Raw genomic sequence first — 14,895 nt, 5'->3', positions numbered from 1 at the left:
GTATAATGGAGAAGAAAATCCACTCTCTAATAACCTAAAAGTCAAATACCACCAAATTGCAAGTTCCCCAAGTTTTGGAGTTTTGGATTCTAAAATTTGTGTGGGTCCCATTAAATTTTGGATTATTTTATATTCAGTAAGCATCGAGTATTCTGTAATTTAAATTCAATTTCTTTTTTAATTCTAATCATTTTTACGTAAACGTGCCACTAAAATGAATAAAAGTGCTTTTGATAAATACATTTTTGAATTTCAAACGCATTTGAAATGCATTTTAGAAGAAATATCAATTCTATTTTTTTTATAAAAAAAAAAATTCGGTTACATTTTTCCTAAAAATATACAAAAAATAAATACTAAAGAACTTCAATATCAACCTCAAACGTCACAATGTTTTATTTGTTGATAACTTCTCTCTCTAAAACTACAGCCTGAGTTACCATCAGGGTAAATTATTACAGTTTTATTCAAGTAACCCAATAAATGAAATGTACTAAACTGGTGAAACAAACTACCGTAAAGTAATTGCAGTTTCCGAAAATTCGTTTTATCCGTAAATGCCGCGGGCGCCCATCTAATAAAATTCACTAATTCAGGAGGTGCCCAGATTAAGTTTCCATTTAATATATAAAGTCCACAACATAGTCTAACTGATTTGTCATCTACTCTCTCTCTCTCTTCTCTCTCTCCCCCCTCTTTCTCTCTCTACAACTCCCATTCTACTGGTGGAAAGAAAACTGACTGTAAATTCCGGCATTGACTGACTGACCCAGCTCCGACGACTCTCAGTCGTCTCACCGCCGGATCGGAGAGAGCTGAGCTGCCGCTGCCTCCCCTCAAATACATTTGCTATTTCTGTAAGCGTTTTTACATTTCAGAAATCGAATATTCTCTCTGTAATTTACATGTTAGGTGGGAGACTTGGTCTCTGAAAAATTTCTGAAATTTTCCGATTTGTGTTTCTTTCCGGAATTTGAATGTCGATATGGTAATTTGTAGCAATTTTCCGGTAGCGAGCGGATGCTGATTGTGTTATGCATTGCGTGGTAGGTGGGAGAGTATTTGGGTGTTTTGGCACCGGTTGTTTCCGGCAATGGGGATAAGAAACAGGAAAACCGGCGGCTTTCGATTTTCGGCCTAACTTATCTGATTAGGAGGCAAGGGAGAATGTTAGTAGAGATTAATGTAACAGACAAGTCAAAAGAGACTTGGATGGTTTGAATTGTAGGGAATCAATCAAGGATGAAATTTGGAGGGGGATTTTTGATTCCCCAGGATGACGATTTACGAGTCACGGATTCTTGGGTACCGGTGACTCCACAGAAGCCGATTCCAGTGAAGCCTCATCCGGTCCCGGTCAACCTTTATGGGAACCTCCGTCAAGGAGGAAATTGGCAACAGCAGTTGACTGGAATTTCAAGGGAGCATGTACCGGTGGGGGCTAGTTACAATGGCATGGCTCAAGCTGTTTGCTCAAATGATCAGCTACTTAGAAATGGTTTTGATGGAAGTCCGGGGGAGAACATTCAAATGATCAATCACATTTCGGACTCCTACGTTGCAGGATCCTTTACACAGTTGCTCTTTGATGACAGCTCAAGTTGGAACGATAATCCAATGACACAACAGCTGGTACATGATAATGCTGCGTATGTTGCCTCTGCAAACAGAAACCCGAGCAGAAGTGTGGACATAGCAGCAAACACACCTCTAATTCCTAAGTTGCATCCTGAAATGAGCAACCAAGGAATCGACTCGGGCAGCTTCTTGCTAACCAACCAAAATTGCAACAATGGTTCATATCCTTGGAGTAATGTGGGCATAGCAACGAACACACATCCAATTCCTAAGTTGCATCCTCAATTAAGAAACCAAGGAATTGACTCGGACAGTTTCTTGCTAACCAACCAAAATTGGAACAATGGCTCATATCCTTCAAGTAGTGTGGATGTAGCAAAAAAGACAAATCAAATTCCTAAGTTGCATCCTCAATCGAGCAACCAAGGAATCACCCCGGGCAGTTTCTTGCTAACTGACCAAAATTGCAGCAATGGTTCATATCCTTCAAGTAATGTGATGAGCACATCATTGGTTATGGATTTTCCTTCTCAAGTTGACAACAGTTGTAGAGATTCCAACTCAGTTCATTGGTTATCTGCGGATCAAAATCACTGTTCAAGTTCAAATTCAAACCCATTGAGTAATGGTGACGGCTCATCCCAGACATGCCAGTGTAAGCATTTTAAATTAGTTCATATCTGTGTCATACTTTGCAAAGAAAGATTTCGACCATCTATTGTTTTGACTAATAAAAAACTGAAACTTTGGAGAAACAAAATAAGTAGGCATTTGATATCATGTACCACAAATCAATTTCAAGTCACAAAAATCATGTCTTATGTGACAAATAACTGATTCAAATTTTGGAATATTATCATATATGAGATCATTTCCAAGTGGAACTTTCATGTCTTCATATATCAACTCAATTGCACGTATTTATTGCATTTAAAAAAGAAAGTTCTAATAATAATGTAATAATTCACATCATAAACAACCGTGTCTTTATGTTTCTCTTGTAGTTTTGAAGCAACGATGCACTATAACTTGTTTATGATATAAGACTTCTAATGTAGATTAAAAAAACCAAAACAAGAAACAAAAACAAAATACGCTTAAACCAGCTTCATTTTGGCACAAACACTACCTTTGAGGAATGACTTGATGTTACTGGATGATGTTAACCTAAAACAAAAGAAAAGCAGCGGGAAGCGGGGCAAAGAAAGCAACGTAACACATTTTGAATGCTGCTAGATAATTGTGATTCTTAGTATTATCCTCCCTAGATACCCACTTAAACATAGATGTGATGGTTGCCTCTCAAAATCCAGTGGCTAGTTGCACTTGAAAGCCTAAAACCTTCACACTTGCACCGTACAACAGCCTTAGGCAATAAACCAACAGAAATAAGCAATGCATGAAATGTTTCAATCTCATTTGAGTTCTTTCGAAAATCAGAAATTTACGAAGTAGAAACATTTATCACTTGGCTGTGCCATACTGCATTTTGAGTGGTCTTGAAATCATAATCAAGTTCAACTTTAAGGGACAAAATATCTTAATGACCATACAAGTCCGAAAATCCCTTCACTGTTAAAATTGCTTGACAGAAAAACTGTTTTTCTGCACAGATGGTTTCCCTTCACCACTCCTGTCAAGCTGTGACCTAAACTCCTTACCAAGAATAGAAGCTGACGCTTCCCCATGTGTTGCCAGCCAACACCAGTTCACAACAGACCAGAACAAGAATTTGGAGAACGACCAGCTTTCTGCAATACTGGAATTCTTGAAGGATGAAGATTCTGGCAAGGAAAAAGACAATCAGGTGAAACTAACCATGTCTATAGAAGATGAAGCAATTCAAAAATATAGTGACGAACTCTTGCAGAACATTGTGGAGTCGTCATCTGCAGCCATTTCTACACCGTACAAGGAAAACAAAGATTCTGACAGGGAAGGTGACAGAGGGATTGATCTAAACATGACACCGCAGCAGAAAGCACCAAAGCGAAGAAAACATAGGCCCAAGGTAATCAGAGAAGGCAAGCCCAAGGGGACACCAAAGCCTGCAACTCCAAACAATACAGAGTCTAAGGAAAGCCAACCAGCGAAGAGGAAGTATGTAAGAAAGAGTGTTCAAAAGGAATCCCCAAGTCCACTGGGAGATGGTGCAAGGGAAACAATGGACCCTAATGGTGGAAAAGGTGCAAAATCATGCAAAAGAGCTCTGGATTTTGATTCGGAAAATACCATGGATGAAAACCAATGCAAAGCAGGTGGTCAACAAGAGCAGATGCAACAAGGGATCAATATGAATTTTGATTCTCAAGGGAAACCTATGGTCCCTGGAACTAACCAGGGTTTTAAAGCCAGGCCATCCGAACAAAGTGTCATACAGAGCAAATTGAAGGTCGAAAACCAGATTCCAGGAACTATGAATAACTGCACCTCTTCCATGAATCTTATCTCAGATAACTTTGTATTCCTGCCAGAAAGGCGACCATCAGCATCCCTACTTGCTACAACAATAGACATGCATCTGAAAAAATCGCATGTTATGGGGAGACATGTAGAGAATGGGAGTTCTGATTTATCTCATAGAAGATACATAGATGGATACACTCCCTTTCAGCAACATACCCATGCTAAAGGAGTAGGTCAAGATGCCATTCGAGCGAAAACTAGCAGTGAAAGCCTTCAGATGAAAGAAAATATTACCCAGGGTAACTCTCAGTCAGTACAAAAGATCCTCTCCTTCTCTCTTCCAAGAGAAGTAAGGGGATCCAAGAGGGAGTATTGTCGAATGGTTGAGCATACACATCTTTCAACAAATCATCCACCTAGTTCACTATCTTGCCAAGATATAAAACAATTGGATGGCCATCAGAGAATGCTCAGCCAGGATATCTCACTACGTCATAAGCAGCAGAAATTTGAGAATGGATATTTGAGCATCTATAATATGCCTTGTGAAGTTACACCGGTTGAGGAGTGTCTGGGAATATTTGAAAGAACAAGGCAAAATACAGTCAACTCAAATGGATTCGCATCAAAGAACCATACAATGTTAAGTTCTTCCATTGAAAGTAATGAAAGGATGGACAGACAGAACAAGGGCATAGGCAGGTTTATGAGTGACGGTTACACTCACTCAGTCGCTTCTGGGAATAGTTTTCTAAATCCGCAGATCTCATCCGCACATTCATGCCAAGATTTCGCTCAAGTTCTTAGCTTTTCCACCCATTCCACAATTGAAGCCTGTAACCAACTAGGTTCATCATATCCCAGAAAATCCTTTCAACCGGGAAACAAGGAAGTATCTCAACCTCGCCACGATAATATGTTTAACATGAAGCAGACTGTGGGACCCACACAGGCAGGTATAGATAATGTCCCGCAAGAGAAGGATGCCTTATATGATTATCAGCAACCTTCTGCAAAAGCAATCGGTACTTTCTAACTTAAGAAACCTCTGAAAAATGTATCATCACAATAATTATTTTTAACTCATTTAGATAATGACAAACTCTTGATTTTGATGCAGGGTTTCCAGTGAGAAGATATACTACATTACCAGATGACATTGTACATAAATTTAATAATCTAAACCTGAATGGAAGATGCAGCAAAATTTTAGAGCATGAGCAAAATGCACTTGTCCCATACAAAGGAGATGGTGCAGTAGTTCCCTATGAAAGATTTATCAAGAAACGTAAGCCACGGCCCAAAGTAGAGCTTGACCCGGAAACAAATAGGATATGGAATCTCTTGATGGGAATGGAAGGGAGTGGAGGCATTGAAGGAAATGATAAGGAAAAGGAGAAGTATTGGGAAGAGGAAAGAAAGGTTTTCCAAGGCCGAGTTGAATCATTCATTGCACGCATGCATCTTGTTCAAGGTACAATACCTTATATTTTATTCCTAAATTGGATTGTCATGAACTACCATGCTGCATATGTTATAAATTTGTTACATCAACATTGCCGTCTACATGTTTGAGAGCTCTTTAACAGATTTAATTGCAATGTGTTGTAAAATATTGAAGCTTTGAACTAGAGAGGAAAGTTATCCTGAGATTCATTACTGAACTGTACTGCCTGTCCAACTGTGAAACTGTGAAACTGTGAAATGCAAGTTAAGCCACCCACCTAGTAAGCTAGAAAAGTAACACGTCCTTCCTTGTTTTAGTATTTTTATTTATATTTGTATTTATTTTAATTCTTTTATTTTTTGTTACAAAAGACAGGTTTTTCAGAACTAAAATAGAAGACTGAAACATTTTAAGGTGTTTTAGATAATTTAGATGTCTTGAGAAACAATAGCTTTACAGAAGATATATATATATATATATATATATGTATATATGTTGTGTGTGTGTGTATTCTTTTTTCAGCACAATAGTAATAAAAAAATTACATAAATTTAGGCCCTTATTTGTAATTGAGTGAATATGTAAACTGTAGATTAATAAGCTTGATAAGCAGTTGATGTAGTCCCTTCTTAATCTAAACTCCAAAATAAGCAATGATTGATATACAAGCCTTCTCATTACACAAAAAATGATTGCCTAGGAAGGATTCAAGTAAAAAAAAAGAGGCTAAAATATAGATAAATAGCATTAGCATTGTTATGTTAGCATACACATATTTTCCTAATTCAAGTTTAAAATCCACCCAAGAAAATAAGTTTATAAATTATCTTAAAGACCAGCTGTAGAGCCATGGCCAAATGGTTAAACCAGTGAACCATGACCTATTTGTCAGAGTCGGTGTCCGGTAAAACTTTGATAAATATGCAATGAGGCTCTGTCTAGCACAAAATTTGACCAATTTAAATGATCACAGTAATGATTATGTATATGAAGAAAAAAAATAATGATATTGTTATTAACAAAGATTTGAATGTTTTAAATTTCATACCACTTGACCACTTGCTAGGCTGACCTACCTTCCCTTTCCTCCTTTAGCACCAAATTTTCTGGCTCACATAACTACTTTAGTGGCCATCTGCAGAACAAATGCATTTTCTGTCAAGAAACCCGAGTTTTCAACTTTAGAGTCAATATTGAAAATGCAAACTCAACCAAGTAAACTCTAACTTGACTACTTATGAAACATATATAAACCAGGCCGGTACCATTTTTTATAAAGAAGTTTTTAATGGGGAAAGATTGTACGATTTGTAGTTCTCCCAATTAGACAACAGGTAAAAAGTGCTTTGGCTTCTCATGTACCGTAAAAATATAAATTCATTACAATTTTCTTCAAGTAGTGGATAGGTTCTTAAAGATAACATGCATGCCAACCCTTGATAAAATATTATAATCTATACAGGAGACAGACGTTTTTCAAAATGGAAAGGATCAGTTGTTGACTCAGTGATTGGAGTTTTCCTTACTCAGAATGTTTCAGACCATCTATCAAGGTAAGTTCACAATTTTAGCAAGTACATGCAACCAGATTCCCATACGTGAATTTCTTGAATTGAACAGTATTCTTTTTGTTCCTTTCACCTTTTGTAGCTCTGCCTTTATGTCTTTGGCTGCACGATTTCCACTTAAGTCAAGCAATCACCAAGCTCAACCCAAGGTTAGGACAAACATATTGGTTAAAGAACCAGCAGTTCACATGACAAGTCCAGATGATGCCACCAAATGGCGTGAAGACAGGTCAAGTCAACCAATCTATCACCCGATTTCTATGACACTCCATGAATCTGAAGAAAACCAGAAAGACAGAGAGACCTCAGGGACAGAAAGGAACTTAGTGGATGCACAAAGTCAATGTTTGGAGGAAGAATTTGTATCTTCTCAAGATTCTTTTGAATCCTCAGTCACTCAAGGTGCTTTAGGAATCAAATCGTGCTCGGGCTCCAACTCAGAAACAGAAGATCCTATCACTGGGTGCCAACCCAAGAAGGTTCATGTCTCCATTTCAACATGTCAACAGATGGAGAAGGGGACCAAGTTTCAGGACTTTTACAATCAAGTAAATGGAATTTCACTGTCATATGATGGATCCAAGAACGGGCATTTTAAATATGCACAGCTAAAGAGACAATCAGACAGAATCGATCATCTCAATGGCACTTCCTTCAAGGATCCAATCAATCTTGACGACGAAAAAATGCAAGTACCAGTTGCTCTTTCCAGCAACAATCAGTTTCACATGAACCCAGATTCTGGAAAACCAGAGCTGTGGAAATTTGGAAATTTTAGTGAGGAAAGCATATCCTCTTGGCCTACAACTGCTTCCAGGTTCAATATTGAACAGGAAGAAAATTGCAAGAGCTTAAGAACTGAGGAACTGTCAGGCAGTGTCGTTAATTCCTCCATGCAACAGAATACTTTGTGGAGTTCTCAAGGGACACCAACAAAGGACCCGTATCCGTCTTTCAGAGAGCACTCGACAGACCAGCAAAGTAATTCTCAACCAAGGTCAAGCACAGGATATAACCAACCTTCCCTCTACAGTCACCAATGCGAGGGGAACCCAACCTTCCAATCAGAACATAAATCAGTCACAGAGCCTGTAAAACATACCGAACCATTTCTGCCAAACAAGAGTGATAGCATGCAGCATGTCCAAAATGTCAGTGAGCTCAATAAAAAATCTTTCAATGTCATTGATAGTATCTCTGTAGCAAATAAGTATATACACATTGAAAATCATTTGGTTGATTCCAATTTACAGGAGAAATTAAATTCTTATGGTCAGTCAAATAGTGGGACAAGCACAAAACCTCCAAAAGGAAGAAAAGGAAAGGCTGAGAGCGAGAAAAAGAATGCAGTTGACTGGGACATTTTGAGAAAGCAGGCGCAAGCCAATGGTAGGAAAACAGAAAGAAAAAGAGAAGCAATGGACTCGCTGGACTATGAAGCACTCATAAATGCTAATCTCAAAGAAATATCTGACGCAATCAAGGAGCGAGGGATGAATAACTTGCTAGCACAACGAATGCAGGTTCTCTACTATTAGTGCCTAGTCTAAAGACCTCATGTTTGTTAATTTCCCCCAAGATAACATCACTGGATAGGTTTAACAATGATTGCAAAATGTTTGTAGGAATTCCTAAAGCGACTGGTTAGAGAACATGAAAGCATCGATCTGGAATGGTTAAGAGATGTTCCCCCTGATAAAGCAAAGTATGCCATTCCAAATAATTCATTTTCTTAAATAACATTACAACTGCCCCTTTTATCCAGAAGGTATCCAAATGCATGAATAATGCACTGCAGTGCATCAGTATGTAATTAATTAGTTGTGACATGATTATTCTGCAGGGATTATCTATTAAGCATACGAGGATTGGGCTTGAAAAGTGTGGAGTGCATCCGGCTTTTAACACTTCACCACCTTGCTTTCCCGGTAAAAATTGTGTGGCTACTATTTAGTTGTTTTCCTACGATAGTCTGGGAACATCTTACAATATAAGAAATATTGTTTCTTATTTGCTCTGTAAAGGTTGACACAAATGTTGGAAGGATAGCAGTAAGACTGGGATGGGTGCCCCTCCAACCATTACCTGAATCACTGCAGTTACACCTCTTAGAACTGTAAGAAATAATATCTTGACAATTGAATGCTTAAAACTTTTCCTGTACTTGCAAATGCTAACCGTATTCCTCTCTAGGTACCCAATGCTGGAGACAGTTCAAAAGTATCTATGGCCAAGATTATGCAAACTTGATCAACTAACCCTGTAATATCATAGTACCCTGAATCATTCGTATTAATATTGACGGCAGTTCTTTCTTTTTTACTTGCTGTTTTACTGATTAGCTGACTATTGAACCACAGTTATGAGCTGCATTACCAGATGATTACATTTGGAAAGGTACACATGGCGCTTCATTACTTAGAAACATAATTTTTTATTAATAAAAAAAATAAATAAGAGCCTCATATTTTCATATATATGCAGGTTTTTTGCACAAAGAGTAAACCAAATTGCAATGCATGTCCAATGAGAGGAGAATGTCGACACTTCGCAAGTGCTTTCGCAAGGTTTGAGCAATAATCTCTGGAAAAATTACAAGTATATTGATGTCATTGTGCAGGAAAATAAACACTGAAGCGTGTCACGAGAACCTTTACATTTTTTGGGGCATGAGATTCAGGCCTCATTAATGAGTAATCAGAAAGTGTTTAAAGAACTTAAACTAGTAGATAGTTTCATGGAGAGAATCTGTAGTTTGTAAAAAGTACTCCACGTTTCACTAATCACATGAAGAGAAAAAAAAATACAATATAATATATTATTATGACACTGTCAGAAGAATTAGACATAGTATTAATCAGATTAATACCAACCTTGTCTGGTGCAGCGCAAGACTTGCCCTGCCAGGGCCAGAAGAGAGGAGCATTGTCAGTTCAAGTGTTTCCAGGGAAGCCGAGATAAATCCTGAAATAGCTGTCACTCCTATGTCACTGCCTCCGCCTGAGAACAACTCACTCCAGATAGCAGGTACTGTAACTAAAGAGTGTGAACCAATCATCGAAGAGCCAGCAACGCCAGAACAAGAGTTGACCGAGGTATCAGAAAGTGAAATTGAGGACTTCTTCTGTGAGGACCCTGATGAGATTCCTACGATCAAACTCAACATGGAAGAGTTCACAGCTACATTACAAAACTATATGCAAGAGAAGATGGAGCTCCAAGAAGGTGACATGTCCAAGGCCTTAGTTGCCTTGAATCCAGAAGCTACTTCTATCCCTACACCCAAGCTGAAGAATGTCAGTAGACTACGAACAGAGCACCAAGTGTAAGTCCCTGTCTTCCCATTTCACAATACCACATATGAGTAGCAATACAATCAGACACAAATTCGGCTAAAGTAGGACCAAAGTCTACTTTAAAGTTTGCACTAAATGTTTTAATATCTACGAGTGGGATAAGTAACAACAAGGCCCTCACATGTTCAATTAAACATAACATTTTATGTTGTCTCAATAATGAATTCGCTACCATCAGAATTCTTGTACTGCATTTTAAATAACTCTATGCCTAGGATATGTTATGAGTTTTGACATACATACCTATACAGAGACGTATGCACAGACATAACTATATTTGTTTATGACAAACTTATACATTCTGTGCGGATATAATGCAGGTATGAGCTACCTGATTCACATCCACTCTTGGAAGGGGTAGGTTAAAATTTAATTTTGTATCTGGAACACATGAAGCATTCTTAATCTCAATTACTCACTGTTCAACTTTACAGATGGATAGACGGGAACCAGATGATCCAAGTCCATACCTTCTAGCTATATGGACACCAGGTAAGCTTAAGAAACCACTGATAACTGAGATACATTGTTTGAGAATCTTGTACACTTTTCTAAGTGATACATTTGTTCTGCACCGCTGTATACCAGGTGAAACTGCAAATTCAATTCAACAACCAGAAAGCAGGTGCGGCTCCCAAGATCAAAACAGATTGTGCAATGAGAAGACATGCTTTTCATGCAATAGTATAAGAGAAGAAAACTCGCAAATAGTCAGAGGGACGATTTTGGTAAGGAAAATTTAATTGAAATAATATGTAAACAAAATAGACCCCCTGCAGTTGTTTACAAAAAATTAATTCAACTTGTCTCAGATACCTTGTAGAACAGCAATGAGAGGGAGCTTTCCCCTCAATGGAACCTACTTTCAAGTTAATGAGGCAAGTCTTCTTCACTAATTTCCTTCACCTTCATCTACTGTGCACAATCTGGACTAAGTTAATAGCAGTCCAGAAAGTACACCTTATCTAAGTTAGAGGCACTCCTCCAACCCAATAGGTCAAAAAGAATCTGCTATCTGCCTATAACAGAGTGCTCGAGCCATTAATTTCCACATTTATAAATAAAACTCTATCATGATGCAGATGTTCGCAGATCATGAATCTAGTCATAACCCAATTGATGTTCCAAGGGGGTGGATATGGAATTTGCCAAGACGGACTGTATACTTTGGAACTTCGGTATCAACAATATTCAAAGGTATGAGAAATTGAGATACCAGGGTTACTTTATAAGATCCCAAATAGAAATGTAAAAGTAACTCACAATGAAATACCTGTCTATCAGGTCTATCAACAGAGGGAATTCAATACTGCTTTTGGAGAGGTATGTGATGCTGCCTTCAGTTCTTCATATTAGTTTGAGCCTTTGAGAAAACGATTTAGGAACATATGACACTGACTTCAGCTCTTTATATTATTTTAAGGATTACTAGTTAGGAACATAGTACACAAATGAGAAGATAACCCAAGATCATGAATTTAAATTCCAACACAACCTACTTACATGTTTGCAACTACGTCTAGTTTAAGAACTTCATCTAGTCGATTGATAACTAGATATAAATGCACCCACGATATTAGAATATCCAAGAGTAAGTCAATAAAAAACCAATTGTATTTGATCATTGAGTAAATACATCACGTTGGCATAAAATTATACTATTTAAGCACCTATAAAGTTAACACATGGAGAAAGAGGTGGTTAATTTACACATCTCTAAAGCATAAGTTCTTAAGGTGGGTGACAGTTGAAAAAAGAAAACATTGTTTTGCAGAACCGATGTCTGCTATTTGGCAGTCAACTGACGAGATGACAAACAAGTTCCCTTGTGGATTAATTCATTTACTTGCAGGATATGTTTGTGTGAGGGGATTCGAAAGGAAAACAAGAGCACCACGGCCCTTAATGGCCAGATTGCACTTCCCTGCGAGTAAGATGACTAAGACAATAAATGAAGGGAAGAAATAAAACTGACCATGGCAATGGCACAGAGAAGATTTTTCATCAGATTTGCAGAAGACTACTGACTGTATGAGAAGAACAACTACTAACAAATTCTAGCACATTCAATTATTCTTCCTCTAGCATGAGATGCACACATTATATGACAGGCGGGCAGCAGAAAGCCAGCATCATTCAGAAAATGTGAGATCTCGCGATGAGTTGATTGTATTCTGTACAGATTAGTTGTTCAATAAATTCCCAGAAAGGAGTAATCCTTTCAATAAATTCCCAGAATATCCGAAAACATTATAACGGTTTATACAAAGAAACTGGAATGAAAGACTTTATATACAGCTGAAGAAGGTGTGAAGTCGAATCATTTAACAAGTAACATTGTAAATGATGTTTACCTGCACTCATTGGTTACTGCTGATGAATAAACCCGTTCAAGCTTCTGGAGAAGATACGCTCAGTAATTCTGTCAAAGAACAAGAATTTTCCTGAACTTGTTGAAATTTTCAGAAAAATCAATTTATTTTGTATTAAAAAGGAAATATAAGGATAATCGTCTAAACACGAATCAACAGAACATATCAAAATTAGTATTGTCATAAACCGATTAAAATCCCGTGAACCAACACTCTAACGAGAAGGAGAGAAATCAATGACAAGGGAAGAAGGCTGATGCAACCATATCCAACACATTTTCTATCTATATTTTATTTATGCTAATACCATACAGAACCGAAGCAGGTAAGATGCTACCTTCCACCCTAAGAATGATCGTTCTACGACAGATGATTCAGAGTACGGTTAAAAGCACAACAATGTACCCTAAGATCGTAAGATCGTAAGATCGCAAGATCATCTTCGCACGAGCTAGATATACGCTGAGATGATTTCCAGACTCTAATTCGGATATAATTTAGAGGCATTCACATTCACATTTCGACAAACTAACTGCAGGAATCTCATTAGATCCATCAAATCCTACAAGCACAAAAATATATTGCAAGGAAACCTATAAGATCCTGTATGCTTCCCATAATAAATATTTTCCTAACTACGAAAAAATCACTCCTAGATAAACCAACAGACATATCCGATATTGATTTCACATACGACCCTTAGTTGTACATCTCTAAATTTCGAAAATAACTGCTATCAATCATAAATTATGATAATAATTTCTAGCATTACTGAAAGAAAGTGCACAAATAAACCCAGAAAAGCATTCCTTTGTTATCCTCGTTTCGAATCCGATGGATTCCAAAATTTACAGGATACTAGATTTGTTGATATTTGTAATCTGAATGTCAATAATAAACAATTCCTACTGTTTAATAAATGATACTTTTTTTGAAACGGAAAAGTGTTGATTGCAGTAATAATTATCAAATACTAAAAAACCAATGGCGGATACGATACGAAAATTAAACCAAGTACAATTGAAGTGCCCATCACAATTCTTACTACTATTTTCTTTTGACATTCCACTGTTTTCTCGGCAACCAAACAGCAAATAGAACGAGAAATAAAAAACAGAGTGAATAGAAAGCTAGGGTTTGAGAGAATGAACCTGCTGAGCGTATCGGAGACGAGTTGAGAGACGGCAATGAAGCTGCGGAAATCGGAAGAGAGATGGAGTTGCATTGAAATTGCGGGATCCCGATCCAGTGTTAGGTTTTGGGGATGAGTTTCAAATTGGAATTTTACCGCCTTTTGCACTTTCCCTCCATAAATGGAAACTTCATCTCGCTGACGGCTGGGATTATATGACTTCCCTCAGACTCTCACCGTATGGCAACGTGGAGAAAAAGTAAATAAAAATATTGGGGGTGTAATTGTCAAGATTTCATAGTCGTGTTAGCGGCCCATTATTAATCATATTGATATTGTCTCAACTTAATCACATGTATAACCGATGAACATGATGTTATAGTTGATAAAAAAAACGTGAATTCTGGCACAAAATAGTGTTTATGCGAGTCACTAATGATTTTAAGTTTTCGACGTTTATTTTCGTCTCACGAAGGTTTTTAGCGTTTTATTATCGTTTAGTAAGCTAAACACTAAACTAAAATATCTTTCAAGTTTCAAAATTATTTTGGAAGTTTTAGAATTTTATGTTTTGCTTTCCTTTCCTTTCGAGACTAGTTTTTCTCAAACTTCTAGTGTTACATAAACTGTCAGAAGGTGATCGTTCGTAATTCTTTTACCTTTAAAAATTTTACTTTTTTTAACAACATTCTTGATTATCGATGTGGAGCCTAAAATAATCCCAAAAAATCTAGAAGCAACACGTGAACTTTTGCCCAAGAAATACAAGATTGCCCTTAATAAATGGGCAGGTTCCTCAGATACTCTCACGTGCAGCTCACATCCTTGAAGGTCCCAACAGCTGAATACGACTGCTCACAGCTCACCTACCCTTGGCAAGGAAAATTCAAAGCATTAAAGATAAGGATTAATTACCCAAATCCTATCTTTAATACATTCCCAATTGAAGATTGAATCCATTTAAGTAAGTAATCCCTATTTAATTCAATTAGGGATAACTACTTCATCATCTCAAGATATTATTCCCTATTTAATA

General features: G+C 37.4%; 1 protein-coding gene and 1 long non-coding RNA gene across 5 annotated transcripts; one reads left to right on the top strand and one right to left on the bottom strand.

The window, feature by feature from the left end:
- Window positions 1-660: 660 nt before the first annotated feature.
- Window positions 661-12,652, top strand: LOC103961038 (transcriptional activator DEMETER). 4 transcript variants are annotated; one of them, XM_048566483.1, is made up of 22 exons: window positions 662-857; window positions 1,051-2,068; window positions 2,162-2,233; window positions 3,192-5,009; window positions 5,105-5,458; window positions 6,894-6,984; window positions 7,082-8,150; window positions 8,253-8,522; window positions 8,625-8,704; window positions 8,843-8,927; window positions 9,024-9,115; window positions 9,193-9,261; window positions 9,360-9,396; window positions 9,484-9,566; window positions 9,887-10,324; window positions 10,676-10,712; window positions 10,790-10,847; window positions 10,944-11,083; window positions 11,168-11,233; window positions 11,438-11,552; window positions 11,640-11,678; window positions 12,208-12,652. In XM_048566483.1, the coding sequence occupies exons 2-22, from the start codon at window positions 1,243-1,245 to the stop codon at window positions 12,321-12,323; spliced, it is 5,955 nt and encodes a 1,984-aa protein (XP_048422440.1). In that variant the 5' UTR covers window positions 662-857; window positions 1,051-1,242; the 3' UTR covers window positions 12,324-12,652. The 4 variants fall into 4 exon arrangements, 3 of the variants coding, with proteins under 3 accessions (XP_048422440.1, XP_048422439.1, XP_048422438.1); XM_048566482.1 differs by having other exon boundaries at window positions 1,051-2,233; XM_048566481.1 differs by having other exon boundaries at window positions 1,051-2,233; window positions 7,082-8,522.
- Window positions 12,360-14,078, bottom strand: LOC125469296. The gene is made up of 2 exons (XR_007251642.1): window positions 13,879-14,078; window positions 12,360-12,777 (listed from the first exon to the last, which is right to left on the bottom strand). It is a non-coding gene; the product is annotated as an uncharacterized LOC125469296 (long non-coding RNA).
- Window positions 14,079-14,895: the final 817 nt, after the last annotated feature.

The sequence above is a fragment of a genome, unplaced genomic scaffold, assembly GCF_019419815.1.
Source record: "Pyrus x bretschneideri cultivar Hongxiangsu unplaced genomic scaffold, Pyrus_bretschneideri_v1 Contig41, whole genome shotgun sequence".
Lineage (NCBI taxonomy): Eukaryota > Viridiplantae > Streptophyta > Magnoliopsida > Rosales > Rosaceae > Pyrus > Pyrus x bretschneideri.
The sequence above is the reverse complement of the archived record's forward strand: the minus strand, read 5'-3'. Positions and strand labels throughout refer to the sequence as shown.

Coding starts and splice junctions, on each gene's coding strand:
- LOC103961038 (XM_048566481.1), top strand. CDS start 1,243: ATGAAATTTGGAGGGGGATTTTTGATTCCCCAGGATGACGATTTACGA. Junction 8,523..8,624: donor TGCTAGCACAACGAATGCAG/GTTCTCTACTAT, acceptor AAATGTTTGTAG/GAATTCCTAAAGCGACTGGT. Junction 11,084..11,167: donor TAGTCAGAGGGACGATTTTG/GTAAGGAAAATT, acceptor AACTTGTCTCAG/ATACCTTGTAGAACAGCAAT.